This window comes from Antechinus flavipes, chromosome 2 (assembly GCF_016432865.1).
Source record: "Antechinus flavipes isolate AdamAnt ecotype Samford, QLD, Australia chromosome 2, AdamAnt_v2, whole genome shotgun sequence".
In the NCBI taxonomy this organism is placed as follows: domain Eukaryota; kingdom Metazoa; phylum Chordata; class Mammalia; order Dasyuromorphia; family Dasyuridae; genus Antechinus; species Antechinus flavipes.
In genome coordinates, this window is record NC_067399.1 from 495076848 (window position 1) to 495099532 (window position 22685).

The 22685-nt window shown below is 36.1% G+C and overlaps 2 protein-coding genes across 3 annotated transcripts in view; both read left to right on the forward strand.

Annotated features, from left to right (window-relative positions):
* Window position 1: 1 nt before the first annotated feature.
* On the forward strand, window positions 2-22676 carry ZSWIM3 (zinc finger SWIM-type containing 3). 2 transcript variants are annotated; one of them, XM_051979926.1, is made up of 3 exons: window positions 435-525; window positions 10933-11053; window positions 20175-22676. In XM_051979926.1, exon 3 carries the CDS (start codon window positions 20179-20181, stop codon window positions 22165-22167), a length of 1989 nt encoding a protein of 662 aa, XP_051835886.1. In that variant the 5' UTR covers window positions 435-525; window positions 10933-11053; window positions 20175-20178; the 3' UTR covers window positions 22168-22676. The 2 variants fall into 2 exon arrangements, with proteins under 2 accessions (XP_051835885.1, XP_051835886.1); XM_051979925.1 differs by lacking the exon at window positions 10933-11053 and having other exon boundaries at window positions 2-525.
* The window catches only part of ZSWIM1 (zinc finger SWIM-type containing 1), a 33755-nt gene continuing 11504 nt past the window's right edge, over window positions 435-22685 (forward strand). Inside the window, exon 1 of the mRNA XM_051979936.1 lies at window positions 435-525. The gene's annotated coding sequence lies outside the window, so the exon portion shown is untranslated. The remainder of the gene's footprint in view (window positions 526-22685) is intronic.

A 22685-nucleotide genomic window follows, 5' to 3' on the forward strand; every position in this document is an offset into this window, starting at 1 on the left:
TCTTTTTGTAACTGGCTCAGGGAGAAGCCCATCTGAGGATCTAGTTTATGATTCGGTCTCCCAACGAGGGGGCGGTGCCTATAGTATGGATAATAAGCCCTGAGGGTCGTCTTCTCCCTCTCCTATTCCTCTCCAACAGCTAGGTTACAACGGTCCCAGTAAGACTCATTTTAACCCAGGGTTGGGGGAGCTTTGAGAGACACCAGCTTAATGTCAAGTTCTTGGCCGCAAGTACCCACAGAGTGCCATATATAGGTTTCTCTACCCCTTCACAGCATCTGTATGACCTTTGACCCTCTGGTGACCTCTGACCTCTTTGGTTGGGCCCCGCCTCAGGGACCCATTTGCTCATCTGGTGTGGAGGGTAGCAATGGAGCTGGGCAGCCACTTCCAGACCTTTGAGGACTTCAGAGAGTGCTTCAATGCCTACAAGAGGAAGAACAAATGCACCTTCGGTCTGAGGAACTGCATCTCCGTCCGCTTCCATAACCTCAACCATGGCACCTCCATCCGTGAGGACATCACGTAAGAGTGCCTCCCCTGCCTCCCCTGGGCCCGGGTGCAGAGGGGGGAGATGCCAGGGAAGGGAAGCAACCCCAGCATCCCTTTCCCACTGACCATGGCGCTTGCCCAATACCCACCACCTGCTGGGTTCCATGGAATTGAGGGCAGGAAATGGGAACTTTGGACTTCCTTAAGTGGCTGTTGAGCTGTAGAGCTTGGATTTGAGGCCCCCAAAGCCTTCTGATTGTAGAACCAGTGTTCTCTCCCTTACACCACGTTGCTCATTGATTTGCTGACCACAGCACTCTCCTGTTCTATAACCTGCCATAGTTCCCATGGTCTACAAAATGAAATCCATAACCTCCCTCCAATATACCGTTTACTTTATTAATTCATTCTACTCCATTTCAGGCATCCTAGACTAGACAGAGGCAGCATGATGTGGGTAGAGTGCTAGATTTGTAATCAGCAGGACCTAAGCTCCTCTCTTGCTTCAGATACTAATTAGGCACCCTGGACCAGGCAGTTAGCCTTCCTGAGCTTCAGTTTCTCCATCTGTAAAATTAGGATAAGCCTGTCATCTATCTCAAAGTTTTGAGAAGATCACATGAAATGGAATGAATTTAAAGGGCTTCAGAAATCTAATATAGATCTGTGTGGATTATTTTTATGGCCAAATTAGATCACTTCCTTTTCAGATATCATCTAGGTGGTACTGTGGAATCAGGAAGCTCTAAGGTCAATTATGACCTCAGATTCTAGCCCTTCATCCTTGGGCAATCAATTACTCAATTACATAGTACCTGCTTTGTGAGGATTGTGAGGATCCAACGAGAATATCTGAAAAAACCTTAGAGCAGTGTCTGACACATGATAGATATTATATCAGTACTAGCTGTACCAATTCCCAATTCATGCTCTCTTGCTGGCCATTTTCCTGTGCTTAGAGTGTACTCTTTCTATGTCTTTTATTGTTGAAATTAGATTTATCCAAGATGCACTTCATGTTCCACTCATCATGAAAAACTTCCTTCATTCACTTACATAATATACCCCTACAGCTGGGATTACTATAAATTAGTAATAGATTGACTTGAAATTGAACAGATTACTATCCTAATGCAATTCCCTTATAATGAAATCAACCTAACATTTGCTCTCCATTTTAGAGATGAGAAAACTGAAGGAAAAAATTTCCTCAAACCTAAGTTTGTAACCCAATTGAGACTTGAATTGAAGCTTCTTGACTTCATATCTCATTCTCTTAGCATAATAAAGTACATCTCCCTTATGTATGCTTTTGGGATCCTCATTTTGTAGCCATATTACAGTAAAAGTTATTACTTTTCTTCTCTGTAAAATGAGGTTCCTGGGCCTCAGCTGGACCAGGTGATCTCTTGAGATTCTGTCTAGTTCTGAAACCTATGATCCAATGAATTCTTAACTAGGGTGCTCTGTACTGTGCTTCAGCACGATGTGAAAGAAATTATCTATTCTCTGCTCTCTAGACTTACAGTTTGTCCCAAGGATCAAATGAATTACATAGTCAAGTTGTTTTCTTATCTGTAAGATAGAGATCATAATACTTCTACCCATGTCATCAGGCTATTGTGCAGAAATTATCTTCTAAAGTAGCATGGAAATATGACATTATAGTTTCTTACATCTAGATGAGTATGTTACTGTTTATTTATCATTTCTTCATACATAGTTTCATTCAATCCCTGCAATAACATCATGATATGTAGGGCAGAGAAAAGCCTGGTAACTTGCCCAAATGAATGATAGGCCAGAAAAAAAAAAAATCAGCATCTTCTGTGTTCCAGTTCAGTGTTCTTTAAGCCATTCTAGTCACATATTAAGGAAAATGGTCAGGAAGCAGTATACAAGGTGAATCCGAAAAATGAAAATCTATTGGTTAATGCAAGGCAGTAAATCATACTAATAGTTGTGGCAAGTATACTTGAACTTCTAGTCCAAGATTTCCTACCTTTTCTTCTTTTTTTTTTTCCCCCTGAGGCAATTGGGGTTAAGTGATTTGCCCAGGGCCACACAGCTAGGAAGTATTGTGTCTGAAGTCAAATTTGAACTCAGGTCCTTCTGATTTCAAGTGCTCTATCCATTGCACCAACTAGGCATTATGGTCCTATCTTTTCTAAGGAGGTAGATGCCCCCTTTTTTTTAATGTACCCCAATTTTTGCTATCTTTTATCATCCAGTGATGTAAAGAAAAGTGAACACCTTAGCACTTTAAAAATAATTTGGATTTAATTCTTCACAAGCCTCCATACATTTGAAAGCTAGAAATATATACATATATATGTGTGTATATATATATATACACATACACACACACACTCACACACACAAAGTAATCTTATTCCTGAAGGTGGTGTTTGCTTATTGATCACATTCATTTAATTGAGCTTGCTATTGAGACTATTGCTTTGCCAATTTCTGAGATCAGTAACTTGTTTGGAGTGATGAAAATTCCACTTATACAAACTTATGTTGACTTCAAAATCATCAGATACTTCACAGTTTGATTAGGCATGTCTGTCTACTTGGAAAGAATAGCTAGAAGTTACTTGGGTTAATTTTAGGTTAATTTTAAAGAAGTTTTTTTTTCCCTTCCTTTTGGCCAAAAATGAAGATTAGTTACATAAATCTGTGAAAAGAAAGCAAACAGTTGCCCTGCATGTTTTGGTGGAACTACATACATATCTAACAATGCTTCTATATGTTTGGGTTCATGGATCTTGCAACCCGTCACTCTGTGATCCCCCACAAAGTAGGAAGCTCTTTTAATCAGCTGTGCACCTCCGTTTAAAAAAAAAATTCCCTACCTGATAATATTTTATTGTTTCCAATTACATGTAAAAATAGTTTTCAATATTCACTTTAATGAGATTTTGAGTTATTTTTTCTCCCTCCTCAAGCCCCTCCCCAAGATGGCAAGCAATCTCATTTGGGTTATGTGTGAGTGTGTGTGTGTGTGTGTGTGTGTGTGTGTGTGTGTGTGTACACACACACAATCAAATTTAACATATTTACACGTCAGGTTGTAAAAGAAAAATCAGAACATAAAAAAAGAAAAAACAAAATCTTCCAGCTCATCATTTGTAATAGCACAATAGGATTCCATTACTTTCATATACCATAATTTGTTTAGCCATTACCAGTTGGATGGGCATCCCCTCAATTTCCAAATCTTGGCATCACAGAAAGAGCTATTAGAAATATTTTTGTTTATATGAGTCCTTTTCCCTTTTTTATCTCTTTGGGATACAGACCTAGTAGTGGCATTGCTGGATCAAAAAATAGGCATAAATTTATAGCACTTTGGGCATAGTTCCAAGTTGTTCTCAAGAATGATTGGATCAGTTCACAACTGCACCAACAGTACATCAGTGTCCCATTTTTCCCATATTCCATCCAACATTTATCATTTTCTTTTCCTGTTATCTTAGCCAATGTGATACGTTGAGAGGGTACGTCAGAGTTGTTTTAATTTTCATTTTTCTGATTAATTGTAATTAGAGCATTTTTCATATCACTATAGTTAATTTCTTCATTTGAGAACTGCCTGATCATATTTTTTAACTTATTTATCAATTAGGGAATGACTTCTATTATAAATTTATCTCAGTTCTCAGTATGTTTTAGAAATGCCATTAACAAAAACACTGGCTAAAAGAAGTTTCCCATCATTCTGCTTTCTTTCTAATCTTAGCTGTGCTGGTTTTACTTATGCAAAACCTTTTTAATTTGAAGTAATCCGAATTGTCCATTTTGCATTTCATAATGTTCATTCTCTTATATTTAGTCTCATATATAGATCTGACAGGTAAACTATTCCTTGCTCTCCTAATTTCCTTGTATCACCTTTTATGTCTAAATCCCAGCTTCTTAAACTTTGATTCATGACCCCATCTCAGTCTTGTAACTAAATGTGGGGGAGGTCACAAAATTATTATTATTATCAGTAAATGTTTGATTTGTATACCCACTTTGACCCTATCTTAGTATATGGTGTGAGATGATATCAATGTCTACTTTCTGGCATATTATTTTCCAGTTCTCCTAGCAGTTCTTGTCAAATAGTAACTTCTTATCCCAGAAGCTGGAGTCTTTGGATTTATCAAATTACTTTGTCTTGTACTGGTACTCTACTTGTGTACCTAGCCTATTCCACTGAACCACCACTCTATTTCTTAGCCAATATCAAATAGTTTTGATAATTGATACTTTATAATATAGTTTTAGATCTGGTATGGCTAGGTAGGCTGGTATGGCCTAGCCACCTTCCTTAGTATTATTTTTCCCTTAATTCCCTATTCTTTTTTTTTTTTCATCAGTTACAGTAAAAACATTTTGGGGAGTTATACATATATTCCTTTTTTTTTTACATATATATTTATGAATCATGATGGGAGAGAAAAATCATGAGAGGAAAAAAACAAGGAAAAAAAAAGGAAACATAGCATGTACTGATTTACATTCAATCTCCATAGTTCTTTCTCTAGATGCAGATCATGTTTTTCATCCAAAGTTTATTGGATTTATCTTGGATCACTGAACCACTGAGAAGAAGGAAATCTGTCACTGTTGATCATTGCATAATCTTGTTGCCCATTGTTTTCCTGGTTCTGCTTACTTCACTCAATATCAGTTCACACAGTTCTTTTCAGGATTTTCTGAAGTCAGCCTTCTCATTTCAGAACAAAAATATTCATATCTCATAACTTCAGCCATTCCCCAACTAATGGGTATATATATTCAGTTTCCAGTACAAAAAAGCCACCACAAAAGGCTGCTACATACATTTTTGTACATATGGATCCTTTTTCCTTTTTTATGATCTTTTAGAGATACAGACCCAGAAGTAAGACTTCTGGGTCAAAGGATATGCAGAGTTTTATAGCTCTTTGGACATAGTTCCAAATTATTCTGCAGAACGGTTGGATCATTTCATAATTCGACCAACAATGTATGTACTTTAAATGATGTAGTATTTGATTTAGTATTCTAGTTTTTTTAGTTATTCCAGTTTTCCCACATCCTCTTCAAATTTATCATTATCTTTTCTTCTCATCTGATAGGTTCCTTAGAGTTGTTTTAATTTGCATCTCTAATCAATAGTGATTTACAGCATTTTTTCATTTGACTAAAAATGTCATTAATCAATGACATTTATCTGAAAATTGTCTATTGATATCCTTATAACTTTATCAATTGGGGAATGACTTGTATTATAAATTTGACTTGTTTTCTTTTTTTTTTTTTTTTTAATTTTTATTTTAAAATTACTTTATATTGACAGAATCCATGCCAGGGTAATTTAATTTGACTTGTTTTCTTGAATTCTTTATGTATTTTAGAAATGAGGCCTTTATTAGAAATACGGGTATATTGTTTCCTAGCATTCTGTTTCCCCTTTAACCTTGGCTGTGGTGATTTTTATTTATGCAAAACCTTTTTAATTTAACAGAATAAAAGTTGTCCATTTTGGATTTTATAATGTTCTCTAGTTCTTTGGTCATAAATTCGTCCCTTTCCCAAAGATGTGATAGGTAAACTATATCTAGCTCTTCTAATTTGCTTATAGTTTCAACCTTTATTCTTAAATCATGTACTTATTTTGACCTTATTTGGTTGTGGAGTGTGAAATGTGATCTATATCTTGTTTCTGACATACTATTTCCTAGTTTTCCCAGCAATCTTTTTTAAATGGTGAGTTCTTATCCCATAAGCTGGAGTTCAGAGTTATCAAATACTAGATTACTATAGTCATTTATTATTGTGTCTAACCTATTCCACTGATCCACCACTCTATTTCTTAGCCAGTATCATGTAGTTTTGATGATTTACTTTATAAGCATTTTAGATCTGATACTGTGAGTATCATCCTTGATAAATTTTTTTTCATTAATTCCCTTGATATTTTTGACTTTTTGTTCTTCCAAATGAATTTTGTTATTATTTTTTTCTAACACTATAAAATAATTTTTCTTTAGCAATTTGACTAAACAAATACATTAATTTAGGTGGAATTGTCATTTTTATTATATTAGTTTGGCCTACTCGTGAGTTATTGATATTTTTCCAATTATTTAAATCTGACTTTATATGAATAGTGTTTTGTAATTGTATTCATATAGTTCCTGGGTTGATTTTGGCAAGAAGATTCCCAAATATTTTATGTTGTCTACAGTTATATGTTTTTTAAATTGTATTATAGCTTTTTATTTACAAAACATATGCATGGGTAATTTTTCAATATTGACTCTTGCAAAACCTTGTGTTCCAAATTTTCCCCTCCTTTCCCACCCCTCCTCTAGATGGAAGGTAGTCCAATACATGTTAAATATGTTAAAATATTTCAACAGTTATTTTTAATGGAATTTTTCTTTCCATCTCTTGCTGTTAGGTTTTGTTAGTAATATATCGAAATGCTGGTGATTTATGTGAGTTTATTTTGTGTTCTGCAACTTTGCTAAAGATGTTAATTATTCCAAGTAGTTTTTTAGTATATTAACATCAGTATATTAATTATTAACATCTAAGTATATTAACATCATCTACAAAGAGTAATCGTTTTGTTTCCTCATTGCCTATTCTAATTCCTTCAATTTCTTTTTCTTCTTCTCTTATTGCTAAAATTAACATTTTCAGTATTACATTGAATAATAATAGTGACCCAAAGAAAGAACACTGGGAAATGAATATGAACTATTTGCATTTTTGATTTTCTTCCCGGGTTATTTTTACCTTCTGAATCCAATTCTCCCTGCGCAACGAGAGAACTGTTCTGTTCTGCAAACATATATTGATTGTATCTAGGATATACTGCAACATATCTAACATACATAAGACTGCTTGCCATCTAGGGGAGGGAGTGGAGGGAGGGAAGGGAAAAATCGGAACAGAAGCAAGTGCAAGGGATAATGTTGTAAAAAAATTACCCTGGCATGGATTCTGTCAATATAAAGTTATTAAATAAAATAAAATTAAAAAAAAAAAGAAGAAGAATAGTGATAATGAGTATATTTTCTTCACTTCTGATCTTATTGGGAAGGCTTCTAGCTTATCCCCATTAAATATAATGCTTAGATAGTGCTACCATTTTAAGTTCCATTTATTCCTATTATCTTTAGTATTTTTTTAAGCTTTTTATTTTCAAAATATATGTATGAATAGTTTTTAGATTGGAATTAGTCTAAATCATCTTTTCCTGTCATTTTAGCCAATCTAAGAGGTGTGTAGTGATACCTCAGAATTACCTTAATTTGCATTTCTCTAATCAATAGTGATTTAGAGCATTTTTCATATGACTAGAAATGATTTTAATTTCTTCATCTGAAAATTGTCTGTTCATATCCTTTGACCATTTATCAACTGGAGAATGGCTTGTATTATAAATTTGAGTCATTTATTTATATTTTAGAAATGAGGCTTTTATCAGAACCCTTGGATGTAAAATGTTTTCTCCAGTTTTCTGCTTCCCTTCTAATCTTGTCTGCATTTGATGGTTTTGATTATATAAAACCTTTTTAACTTAATATAATCAAAATGACAATTTTGCATTTCACAATGTACTCTAGTTCTTTTGCCATGATTTTTAATATTTTTAATAGGAATAGGTGCTATATCAGATTGGCTAAGATGACAGGAATAGATAATGATCAATTTTGGAGGGGAAAACTGGGATATTAATGCATTGTTGGTGGAGTTATGAAATGATCCAACCTTTCTGGAGAGCAGTTTGGAACTATGCCCAAAGAGTTATGAAACTGTCCATCCATCCGTCTCTGCTGAGTCTATATCATAAAACAAGGAAAACATGTGCAAAAATGTTGGTAGCTGTCCTTTGTATAGTGAGTGACAAAGAACTGGAAATTTAAATGGATGCCCATCAATTAGAGAATGGCTGAATAAGTTAAGATATATGAATATAATGGAATATTATTGTTCTATAAGAAATGATAAGCAACTTATTTTGTATTTACTTTATACTTTAACATATTTAACATGTATTGGTCATCCTGCCATTTAGGGGAGGGGATGGGGGAAGGAGGGGAAAAATTGGAACAAAAGGTTTGGCAGTTGTCAATGCTATAAAATTACCCATACATATAACTTGTAAATAAAAAGCTATTTAAAAAAACAAACAAACAAGGAAATGAAAAAGAAATGATAAGCAGGCTGATTTTAGAAAAGCTTGTAGAGACATGAAATGATATTAAGTGAAGTGAACAGAAACAAAAGAACATGGTACATAGTAACAAGATTATATAATGATCAACTGTGATAGAAAATGCCATTCTCATCCAGAGAGAACTATGTAAACTGAATGTGGATCAAAGTATAGTATTTTTATCTTTTTATAATTGTAGTTATTGTTTCTTTCTCATGTTTTTTCCCCTTTTGAGCAAATTTTTCTTATACAATGTATAGAATATGGAAATGTGTTTAGAAGAATTGTACCTGTTTAACTTATATAGGATTGTTTGCTGTCAGGGGTGGGGTGGTGGTGGTGGTGAGGTAAGGAGTTGGGGGGAGATTTGGAACAAAGTTTTTTTTTTCAAAGGTAAATGTTGAAAACTATCTTTGCCTGTATTTGGAAAAATACAATGAAGTATAGGTGCTGTATTTTGTCAAAGTTTTTTCTTCATCTATTGAGATAATCATATGATTTCTGTTAGTTTTGTTATTGATACGGTCAATTATGCTGATAATTTTCTTAATATTGAACCAGTCCTGCATTGTTGGGGAGTTTTTTAGTTTATTTTTAATAGTATATTATTTTTCCAAATACAGAAAGATAGTTTTAAATATTCACCTTTGCAAAATCTTGTGTTCTAACCTTTTTTCCCTCTCTGCTCCCTTTCCCCCTCCTCAAGATAACAAGCAATCGGATATGGGTTAAATATGTATAATTTTTCTAAACATGTTTTCATGTTTGTCATGCTGAGCAAGAAAAATCAGATCAAAAGTTTAAAAAAAAAACACCATAAGCAAACAAACAACAACAACAAAAAAAGATGAAAATACTATGCTTTGATACACATTCAATCTCAATAATTCTCTCTCTAGATACAAATGGTACTTTCCATCTCAATATTGGAATTACCTTGAATCACCTCATTGTTAAAAAAAACCAAGTCCATCACAGTTGATCACCACAAAATCTTGTTACTGTGTACAATGTTCTCTTGGTTCTTTATTTTTTCTTCTGTTAATCGTGGCAATTTACATTTTTGTAAATATTCATCCATTTCACTTAGATTGTCAGATTGTCAGTTGAGCAAGAGTTTCTAATTATTGTTTTAATTTCCTTTTCATTGGAGTTGAATTCACTCTTTTCTTTTTCTATATATTAATTTGTGTTTTTTTTTTGTTTAATTAACCAAAGATTTATCTATTTTATTGTTTTTTCCTAAAACAAGCTTAGTTTTATATATTAGTTCCAGAGTTTTCGTACTTTCAGTTTTATTACTCTTTCCTTTGATTTACGGAATTTCTTATTTGATATTGAGGATTTTTTTTCTAGCCTTTTTAATTGCATGCCCACTTCATTAATCTTTTTTTCTATTTCATTCATGTAAGCATTTAGAGATACAAAATTTTCCCTAAGAACTGCTTTGGCTGCATCCCATAAATTTTGGTATATTTTCTTGTTATCATTGTTCTCTTTGATGAAATTATTATTTCTATGATTTGTTATTTGATTCCCTCATTATTTAATATTAGATCACCTATTTTCTAATTAGTTTTCAATGTCTTTCCATGGCCCTTTACTACATGTAATATTTATTGTATCATGTCCTCAGTTTTCTAGATGAGGAATCTGAGGCTTAAAGAAATAGAGTGATATGTTCAAGGTTACAAAACTAGTAAGTTGAAGAGCAAGACTTGAACCTAGCTTTCCTGAGTCCAGTATTCTTTGCATTGTATCTTAAAACATTGTCTGTAACCTTAAGGAAACTCATGACAATAATATTAATATAGAGATGTTGAAAGGAGATAACATTAATTAGTAGTGTTACCAATGGATCCAGTGAGAAAATTAGTTATGAGGAATTTATTGTAAAACCATGAGATAAAAAGGTTGTGGGTTAAAACTAGTATTTAGGATTGCAGGAAACCTCTACTACCATCACCACCACCACCTTCTCCATTTCCCCAAGGTAGTAACGGAGTTGGAATTCAAGAGCAGTGCCTGACCATATAGTATTTTCCCATCATATCACCCTATGCATTAGAAATAGAAAAGGGACAAATCTGGGCAGAGGGTGAGGGAGGGAGTTATAAGAAGAATATTTAGAATGTGATTATGGGGAAGATTTGTGGGAATATGGCAGAACAGGTCAGAAAATTTCAAATTCTCCAGATTTCTCCCATAAACAGAATAAATTTGTGCCTCAGGGTGAACCTAGACTGATGAAAAACAAAGAAGACTTGGGACAGATCGAGGGTCCAACCTGAGAAGACCAGAAGAAAGACCTCAAGACGGAGATTAACCAGTATGAAGTGCAAACACCTCCAGGTTAGCTCCATAGAAATAGGAAGTGGGGAACTCTGCGGCTAGCTGGGTTCTACTGGAGCCTCAGCTAGAATCACAGGAATTTTCACCTCCCAGGGTGGGGAATCAGGGTTTGAGTCTGGGAAGATGGAGGGAACTTCTGCAAAGATGTGGCCCTGAGTAGGCAGGAACCAGTACACCCAGTGAATGCAGAAGCAGTGGGGCAGAGATGCTTGTTGCTATGGGCACTTGCAGGAGGGTGGAGCTTTTGCTTTGGGACTCTAGGTCAGAGGGAAGAATTGAAGTGAAGCTAGAGGCATCAACTCCCCAAACCCAGGATTGGAGATGCTTACACTAGTAGTTCAAGCAAAGAAGAAAGAACCCAACCATAGAAACTTAAAATGGGAATAGGAAAGAAAGGGATTCATCTTTAGAGGATAGTTAAGTTAAGAGTAAGGTTAAATGGCTACCTTTCCAAAAAGAATTTATAGAACTCCTCAAAAAAGACTTTAAAAATCAAGTGACAGAGATTGAAGAAAAACTTAAAAACAAAACAAAACAAAACCAAAAAAGAAAAACAAGAAAATTATTGAAAAAAAAAAACTAGAAAAGGAGATAGAGTCTTAAAGAGGAAAAGCATTCTTTAAAAATTAGAACTGGGCAAGGGAAAGCCAGTGAAGTGTAAGAGACCACCAATTATTTAAAGAATGAAAAAATAGTACAGAATGTGAAACATAAGAAAAACAACAGGTCTGGAAAACAGATCAAGAAAAGAAAATATAAGAATAATTAGACTACCTGAAACCTGTAATCAAAAAAAGAACCTTGACACAATAATGCAAGAAATCATCAAAGAAAATTGCCCTGGAGTGATAAAAGACAAGGGGAAAATGGAAATAGAAAAAAAATTCTGCTCAAAGAGATCCTTTATGGAAAACACATAAGAACAATGTTGCCAAATTTCAAAACCCTAAGATCAAAAAGAAAATTTTGCAAGAAACAAAAAATTCAAATATGCTGAAGCTACAATTAAAATTGTACAGAATTTATCAACAGCCACAATAAAAGACTGCATGTGCCAGAATGATATATATTGACAATCAAAAGAACTTGGCCTAAATTTTAAAAAAAAAGAAAGAAAGAAAGAACTTGACCTGTGGCCTAAATTATCATATTCAGCAAGTTATACATAACATTGAATGAAAAAAAAAAATGGATATTCAATGAACTTGTAGATTTTTAGAACTTAGTTTCTGCTAAACCCAAACTTAATACAAAATTTAACACCTAAGAGCCAATATCAAAGACTAATTTAGAGGAACTCAACATGGTTTAAATTTGACATGAGTAATTGGGTTACTCAAAAGAAAGATTGGGACAGAGTTGGTATGATGATTCTAAAAGACAAAACTGTCTAGGAAAAGGTAAAAGTAATAATTATGTTATACAAATGAGGTTCAAAGGAAAAACCAATAGGAAGGCATTGTGAGGGAAAGGGGAAAGAGGGCTTATAGTTCTGAAAACCTATTTATACCAGGAATGGATTAAATAAGGAACACTACATATATATACTACAAAAGGAATATATAGCACCTTCCAAAATCTATAAAGAAATAAGGGAAGAAGGAATAGGATAAATGGGATATAGAAAAATATGTAGATTTATGCCAGTGGGACAAGATATGTAGATAAATGGGCAAGGAAGAAAAGGGGGAGAAAGAAAAGCATTGGATAAGGTGGGTAACAGGAGAGTGTTTAGATTAACAGGAGTGGGATAAACTATGTAGCTTAATGGGAATCAGAATGGGAAGGAAAGGGTGGGGAGAGGTTAAGTAGTAACAAGGCAAGTTAAGGAGAAGAATTAAAATAGAAGAGTTAGTAGTTATAAGAAATAAGAGATATACTAACATTACAACAAAAATTAAGAATAGAATTTATTAGAAAAAAATAGGGCTAGTGATCATTGATCTTAGACAGTCATACTTAAAGATTCAATCAAGAGAAATCTACATACTATAACAGCCATATTAATATTGTTTTAGATGCATATATCTATGCTTAACTGTAGCCTGCTTGGGGAGGTAAGAGGGCATGAAAAGGGTGGGGGAAGTAAAAAATGCACAATATAGAACAAAAGAATAATGTACAAGAAAATATGGACACTCATAAATATAATTTCTTCTATTATTACATATGCTTTCTTGAAGTGGGAATTTATTAAATATTTTTAATCTTCCCTGATATTCTGCTGGGCACATGACAATGTTTTGTTTATTTTCCTTTTCTGTCATTTTCTATTCTGTTTTTTCTTATTTTGTATTTAGTTCAATTAAAAAAAAATGTGATGACAGGTTAGCTGAAAAGGAGATGAAAGAAAAAGGAATTGAATGCTGTAGAATATTAAAACTGGATGGACTCATCATATATAGGGTGCTAGAGTTAGAAGGGATTTTAATGATCATCTATTCCAACTCCCATCATTTTAAGAAGAAAAGAACTGAGACCCAAAGAGAGGAAGAGACTTAGTTCTTCTCATACCTTTAAAAAAAAAATTACTAGGCAATATCTATCTTGTCTAACAAGGTCACATGATTTGTTAGCAAATAATTCCAAGGCTTTTAATTAGGGAGAACAGCGGTTTCCTTCACAAACAGGGATCTTCTTGGAAAGAGCCGTTAAGCTTATTTGGCCAGTAATTTTGAGCCTTTCTTCTTGGCTTTATCAATAGGCTTTTTAATAGCCTCATCAACTATGTGATGTCCATAAATGGTATTTATAGAAGATGCAGGCATCTTTCAACTCTTGCTCCATCCACCCTAGTGATGCCAATCTAGGCACATCCTGTTTTTCTTAGTTTTGTTTACAGCTAGGCTCAAAACCTGCCTTGCTGAGTGTCTGCAACTGGGAGGGTAAAATGCTTTGGCCTTCATTGCAAGTAGTTGCAAGTATGTGTGGTAATAATACTCTCAAAAAGGGGGTGTATGGCCAGCTCCACCCACCAATTGTCTTTGATTCATAAGAGTTGCAAGGGACCTCAGTTCTTGTTTAACCTGTACCCAAACAAGAATCCTCTTTACCTCATCCCTGACAGGTGATCATCTGCCCTTCACTTGAAAGCTTCAAGTGAGGAAAGAATTAGCTACTTGCTAATGCATCCCATCCTACTATTTAACAGCTCAAGTGGTTTGGACAGTTTTCCTTATAATAAACTGAAGTGCATTTATGACCCCATTGATGTGGGTATTCTCTCCCATGATGTCAATTGCATTTCATCAATGTTTATTTTATATAACTTATTTTTAATCTCTCAGGAATTCACCATTGAGGTCTTACATGGTGGAGACCTTCCCCACTTTCTCTTGACATCAAAAGGATATCGGTGGACAATGATTATTCTATGTGACAGTCTACTTTTTAAATCTTATGTTGCTTTTATAATGTTCTTAATCTTTCTTCTCCTTTTAATTCCATGTCCATGATGTATTTTTCTTTTTCCTTCTGGGTGATCCTCATTTTCATTCTTCAGAAATGGTGGAGTTCATTAACTGGAAACCCATACAGCAGTACTCTAAGAATATTGAGTTTTTTTTTTATTTTTTTATTTTTTTTTTATTTTTTTAATTTTTATTTAATAATTACTTTATATTGACAGAATCCATGCCAGGGTAATTTTTTTTACAACATTATCCCTTGCACTCATTTCTGTTCCGATTTTTCCCCTCCTTCCCTCCACCCCCTCCCCTAGATGGCAAGCAGTCCTATATATGTTGGATATGTTGCAGTATATCCTAGATACAATATATGTTTGCAGAACCGAACAGTTCTCTTGTTGCTCAGGGAGAATTGGATTCAGAAGGTATAAATAACCCGGGAAGAAAAACAAAAATGTAGATCACATTCGTTTCCCAGTGTTCTTTCTTTGGGTGTAGCTGCTTCTGTCCGTCATTTATCAATTGAAACTCAGGTCTCTTTGTCAAAGAAATCCACTTTCATCAAAATATATCCTCATACAATATCGTTGTTGAAGTATATAATGATCTTCTAGTTCTGCTCATTTCACTTAGCATCAGTTCATGTAAGTCTCGCCAGTCCTCTCTGTATTCATCCTGCTGGTCATTTCTTACAGAACAATAATATTCCATAACATTCATATACCACAATTTACCCAGCCATTCTCCAATTGATGGGCATCCATTCATTTTCCAGTTTCTAGCCACTACAAATAGGGCTGCTACAAACATTTTGGCACATACAGGTCCCTTTCCCTTCTTGAGTATTTCTTTGGGATATAAGCCCAATAGAAACACTGCTGGGTCAAAGGGTATGCACAATTTGATAACTTTTTGGGCATAATTCCAGATTGCTCTCCAGAATGGTTGGATTCGTTCACAACTCCACCAACAATGCATCAGTGTCCCAGTTTTCCCGCATCCCCTCCAACATTCATATTATTTTTTCCTGTCATCTTAGCCAATCTGACAGGTGTGTAGTGGTATCTCAGAGTTGTCTTAATTTGCATTTCTCTGATCAATAATGATTTGGAACACTCTTTCATATGAGTGGTAATAGTTTCAATTTCTTCCTCTGAAAATTGTCTGTTCATATCCTTTGACCATTTATCAATTGGAGAATGGCTTGATTTCTTATAAATTTGAGTCAGTTCTCTATATATTTTGGAAATGAGGCCTTTATCAGAACCTTTAACTGTGAAGATGTTTTCCCAGTTTGTTGCTTCCCTTCTAATCTTGTTTGCATTAGTTTTGTTTGTACAAAGGCCTTTTAATTTGAAGTAATCAAAATTTTCTATTTTGTGATCAGTAATGGTCTCTAGTTCATCTTTGGTCACAAATTTCTTTCTCCTCCACAAGTCTGAGAGATAAACTATCCTGTGTTCCTCTAATTTATTTATAATCTCGTTCTTTATGCCTAGGTCATGGACCCATTTTGATCTTATCTTGGTATATGGTGTTAAAAATATTGAGTTTTTAAAAAGAGGTCTTTGTTCCAGGGGTCATTCCAAGTACTTTATAGTTTATCAAAAATAATCTAGCCTATTTGTGGCAGCCCTCTTTGTAGTGGCCAGAAACTGGATAATGGCTGATTAAATTGTGGTATAATGAATATTATGGAATATCATTATTCGGTAAAAAACGACCAATAGGATGATTTCAGAAAGGCCTGGAGAGACTTACATGAACTGATGCTGAGTGAAATGAGCAGGACCAGGAGATCATCATATACTTCAACAACAATACTATATGATGATCAATTCTGATAGACATGGCTATCTTCAGCAATGAGATGAACCAAATCAGTTCTAGTGGAGCAGTAATGAATTGAACCAGCTACACCCAGGGAAAGAACTCTGGGAGATGACTAAGAACCATTACATAGAATTCCCAATCCCTATATTTTTGCCCGCCTATATTTTTGATTTCCTTCACAGGCTAATTGTACACTATTGCAGAGTCCGATTCTTTTGTATAGCAAAATAACTGTTTGGACATGTATACTTATTTTGCATTTAATTTATACTTTAACATATTTAACATGTATTGGTCAACCTGCCATCCAGGGGAGGGGGTGGGGGGGAAGGAGGGGAAAAATTGGAACAAAAGGTTTGGCAATTGTCAATGCTGTAAAATTACCCATACATATAACTTGTAAATAAAAAGCTATTTAAAAAAATAATAATCTAGCCTACTCTTAGGTTTTCAGTTCTGGGTTCAACTTAAGATCCTTTTATGATAGAAAAGAGAGTGCTTGGAAAGATAGAGGATCATAGATGTAAAGCTGTCAGGAATGTTAGAGGCCTTTCTTCAAGCCCAAGCCCTTAAATTGAAATGTGAATAAACTGAGGGATGCCTTACCCAGGGCACAAACCTGATAAATGTCTTAGGATTTGCCTAGATCTTTTTGACTCCAAGTTAAATGATATATTCAGTATGTCATACTGTTTCTCTGTGTGCATGTACATATGTGTCTGCATGTATGTATTCATAAATACACTGAGGAATGAACTATATTCGCCCAACTAAATTGTTGAACTCTACCTCTCTGCAATTGATCCTTATTATTTCTCATTCCAATCCTGTGCATTTCCCCTGGCTGTCCTCCATTCTTGGAATGTCCTTCCTTGTCTCCACTTCCTGACTTCCTTGGCTTCTTTCAAGCTTAACTCAAATCTTCCCTTCTGCTAGATGCCTTATCTTCCTCCATGTTAATATCTTCTCTTTGAGATTACTGAATCTTTTGTGTACATAATTTGTATATTATCTCCCTAATTAGATCATGAGCTCTTTGAGAGCAGAGAATAGGTTGGGATTTGTTTGTTTGGAGGAGGAAGGATTGTCTTTCTAAAGGAAAGTATGCAAGAAATACATTTTAGTTTCTAAAGCCTGAATATATGATTGCACTGTGTTTAGTACACAGTAATCATCAATGCCTATGAAAATTGCTTCTTGAGACCTTTGAAAATAAATAGAATGTTAATTTAGCAAGCATTTGCTATGAATGCCTGTAAGTATACCTTTGTTACAGAAAATACAAAGATGATTAAGACATTATCTATGTCCTCGTGATGTTTAGTCTAAGGTTAATACACAGTACAATAAATTAAATGTGTAGTAATAATTATAGTATAGCGTGTCTAGCATAGGAGAGTGCTGTGTAAATTTAAAAGAAAAAAGTTTTTTTGCTGGAGTCATCAAGAAAAGCTTCCTAGGAGAGTAAGCATTGGAACCAGGACTTGAAAGAAGAGTAATATTTCAACAGACTTGGGAAGATAGTGCTTTAGTCACAGAAAACAGTAAAAGCAAAGACACAAAGGTGGGAAAGTCCTAGATATTGTGAAGGGCAACAAGTACAGTCAGTCCTCAATATTCAAAGGCTTAACTTTTTCATCTTCAAGCACTTGCAAAATTTTATTCATAACTTCATTTTCACTTTTGTATTAGCAACCCTAAACATTCCAATCTACATATAGTAAAGGAAAATGAGAGGCAAAATGGATGAAAGTTTGTGGAGCAGCCTGGTAAAATTTTACTAGGCACTTCACTGGTCTTTTTTGCCCTTTTGTTCTAAAGACAGCTCCTCACATTCATTGTATATTTTCATTGTTTACCATTAAAACTCAAGTTTTGTGTTTTAATTATGCCCTCAAAGAGTAGTGCATGTCCTTTGGGCACTAAGTTCAAATGTGCAAAGTCACTGATATCACTTAGGGAGGGAAAAAAAAGCGTTAGATAAACTTGCCAGAATGTTTGTGGCTACCATTAGCCCTGAGTTTGGTATTTGTTGTGATACTAGAGCCACTTGCCAAGTGGCTGTTGGAGGTCTAAATCTCTTTATGTGAGAGGATGATGATTGACAGCTATGGAGGTTCTCAGACTTGTCCTGCCCCTTCACTTAGATATGGTCCTTAACAGATGTTAATGAATCAAAAATTCATTTATCTCCACAAAATGAGAAAATATTTGTGGTATTATAGATTTCATGTGTTATATAAAGTGATTATTGTCAAAAGTCAATTAGGTTTTTTTTGTTGTTGTTGTTATTTTTTTAAAGAATTATACGCAGAAAAGTGGTCACCACAATCTTAATCTCCTGTTTCCCAAAGATTAAATGTATCAACATTCAAGTTTTTGACTTTCATACCATTTTCTAGCAATTCTACCCTTGCAAAAGTTAAGGATTGGCTATATTGCTGGTTAGCTAAAGTGTAACAAAAGTGAAGGCAATAGAGTAAGAGAAGGTAGAAAATGTAGAGTTTACCATATAGCAGAAGATCTTGAATATCATGCTAAGGAGTTTGAACAAGGTAATGTATGATTAAATTATTAAAAGTATCCTTAATTCACAAAAAAGAAGAGTCTCCTTATAGCAGGGGTTTACTAGGAGCCTGGTATTTGAAATAATTAGATAAGATCTGGATGTGTGGAAGAGGGAGTTTCTGTGACCAGGATTGGGATTCCCCGTAATCCTTATAAAATAGTTTTCCATATTTAGAGAGGAAAGATGGTGACTCCAGAGGGAAATAAAGAGTGAGAAAATAGGCAGATAATCAATAGCATTGATCATAATACTTTTACTTGTGCATATTCCTTGATTGTATGATCCCCTGCTTTGAGCCTTGTGACCAAATCTTCAGTAGCCACAGATCAACAGAAATTAAATGAAGGATCCCATAGAAAGTAAAAGATTGAGAATTACTATATTCTATACTATATCAAGAGAATTAGAGATAGGTCCACACTGGGCTCAGTGGATTTTTTGTGTGAAATCATATATAGCATTAGAAGGCTTGGATGGGATGGGGTCTATACTATCAAAGGGAAGAACTAAAATTTACAGCTAAAGAAGCTTAAGATCTAAATGGTAAAGTGACCTATCCACAGTGACAGAGCCAATATGTGAGATATCAGAGCTGAGACTCAAAACTGGTTTAGCATCTTTGAAAGGGATATGAGGAAATGAGTCAGAAATTTCATGTCCTTGGCCTGGTTTTAGACGATAGAACTAGAATCAATGGGTGGAAGATACAAGGAAAAAGATTTTAGCTTCATAAAAAAGAAAGCCTTCCTTTCTATTTGGGTTGTCCCAAAGTAGAATCATCTGCCCCAGAAAGAATTAAGTTCCTTGTTCTAGAAGTCTATGAGCTATATATCTCTCTGGCAGTGATGATAAAGAAAATTGAGTCTTGAGGTGGGAAATAACCTGGATGATCTATGAAGTCCTTCCTGCTCTTAAGTTTCTAGAATTGTTTCTATCATAGCACATTATATCGTACTAATAAGAACTAATGGGTTTTACTTCTCTGTACCTCAGGGTTTGTTTGGGTTTGTTTGTTTGTTATTTTGTTTTGATTTGTTTGGGCAAGCTTAGACTAACATCTCTAAAATTTCTTCTAGTTCCTAGCCTTCTGTATCATAACTGCATCAGCACTATTTGTTTATACTTTCAATGCCACTGACTCTATACATTAGCTGGGCCATCTCTCTTTACTTTCATATTGCTTGATGTTGCTTCTTCAGTTCTTTGACTGCCCTCCTAGGATTTCCTAGGGTGTTGCATCCTTGATTTTTAGATGTAAGGAAATCTAATCTGGCATTGTAGAATTATTGTTTCTCTCTTCTCTCTTCCTCAGATATATGCAGGTGAAATTTGTTTGTACCCGGGCCCAATCATACAGAAAGCAGAAGCTCGAGGCCAACATGTGCCCAGCATACTTAGTCCTGCAATATGATGAGGAATTGGATAGACTATTTATCAGTGAACTGAACACTCAGCACATCCATGTTGAAACCAAAACTGCTACTGTCCCACAGGCTGGCTCTTCTCCTGGACAAAGAAACTTAGAACTGTGTAAGAAGTCCCAGGCAGATCCCTCCGGCAAATTTCAGTCAAAACTGTGGTGTATGGACTCCGAGCAGGGGAAAAGCACCTCTGAGGATGCTGGGATGGACAAGAAATCCTTAGCTGAGCCCTCCTCTTTCCCCCATGAAGACCCTGTTCTTCCTGAATTGAAGCAAGAAGGCATCACCTCTTTAGACTTGGCTCATGTGGCAGAAGTCATGAAGAATTTCCTCAAGGCAGACATGGGATCCATGGCCTCTCTCAGTGTGGGCAGCAACCAAGACCTTGATCGATTCAGTTTCCAGAGCAGCAAGATGCAGGATCTTTTTGTTCGCTTCCCAGAAAACCTCCTGCTGCACAGGGTAGAAAATGCGCATGGTCATGTGCTTTATGCCTTTCTGGTGGAAAGCAAGGAGCGGGAGGGACGGGTGGTACATTTTGCAGTGCTCAGGGAAGAGACCGCTTCCTCTGTCGCCAAGATGCTGAGTGTCTTCACTGAGTTCAATTCTGACTGGTCCAAAGTCAGGGTCATTTTTGTGGAACCATCCTTCCAGCACCGGGATGTGGTGCAGGAGTTGTTCCCATTAGCTCGTGTGCTGCTCTCCATTTACCACACAACCCGACTCCTAGAGAAGAAGCTGCAAAGGAGCCGGGCCAGTCAATCCTTCAAGCACCTGATGAAGGAAGCTTTGCGGGAAGCGGTTTTTGTTGCCTCAAGCCCTGGCCTACAGAAACTGTCTAAAATGGCAGAAACCCTCTTAGACAAGGATCTCTATAGCTACCTACAAGTTCACTGGTTCTCTTGTGAGCTACTTTGGTATATGCATGCCAGGAAGGGTCTTCATGCCTGTAGTACTTACATGGATAGCCTTGACTTAGTTACAAGCAAAGTATCTAGTCTCTTCAGGGAACAGCAGTCCCTGGTGGGCTGCATTTTGCGCTTTGTGGATTATGTTGACTTTTTCAACACCAAACGACCGAAGAACTTGTCCCAACCTCTCCCTAGTGGGGAGAGGGCTAAGCCAAAGGGTTATGTTCCCTTGAGACCCAAGGGAGCCACAGAGAGTTATGTATCTAACCTATCCAAGACCTCCAAGCTCCCTAATGAAGCCACCTCCCTGCATCCTCAGCAGCAGACACAGCAAAAGCCACAGGCCTTTGGAGATAACATGCTAGAGGCCTTGCACAAAAATGGCTCTGATCTTGCCTACCAGCTCTGCCATAATGAGTGGGAAGTTGTGCAGAATTCTACCCAGCTGGTAGAAGTGGCTAGCTGTGCAACAGAGGTCCAGTTACTAGAGGATTCCCACCAGGTTAGCAAGGACGGGTGCACTTGCAGTTGCTCCTTCCAACAGCGCTATCACTTACCATGTCGCCACATCCTTGCGATGCTCCACACCAACAAGGAGGCCGTGAGGGAGGCCATGGTGTGTAGACGGTGGCAGAAACGGTACCAGCACCTCCTCGGACCCCATGGGGAGCTTCGGGATCCTGTCAAAGATTTGAACATCAACCAGGCCTGGGAAGAGGGTAGAGAAGATGTGATCCAGAGCCTCAGCAGCGAGCTGGCCAATCTGCTGATGCAGAGTGAAGGGGCGGAGCTGGAAGAACGCTGTTCCACTTTGGGGAAGATTGTAGACATATGGGCTGAGCCTTGTGAGCTGACAGAGATTGATCAGCAATTGGGAGAGTACAATGATGTGGGGCATCTTCCTTTTCTCTGGGTGAAACAGGAGGAAGCTGAGAAACTCCTTCTTTCTGGGACCACAATACTTCTAGACTGAGGCCCCTAATAAAGCCAAAGACCTCTTTAGAAAGGAGAACAGGAGTGGGACTAGCACACACCAAAGCCCCTCCTTTCTTGTTTTGTCTTGTTTCATCTCTTATCTAATTCCAGGCAGGGCAATTGATGAATTGAGGGATGAGACCCTACTTGTCCTTAGTTGGTCAGTACCACTAGTGTGTCTGTGCCCTTATAGCTGGGACTAGAAGTTGGGCTGGCCCTCAGGATTCGGAAAGGGCCTAAATGCCCTATTCCTTTTCTTGTCATCCTTCTTGTCCCCAAGGTTGAATGTGTTCATAGTTGTGTTCCTGTTGAGGGATTTCTTACACAGGTCTGTTCCTACCCACTCTGAGGCTGAAACTCCTATTTCTCCAGATAGATCTACTTTGGGACCTAGCAAGGGAGTTGTTCAGAAAAGGAAAAAAGGTAGTTTCTGGATATTGCTGCTATACAGAGATTCTGTCACTATACCTGTCCTTTTTTGCAACATTAATAAAAGTTTTTTTTAAATAACCCGTT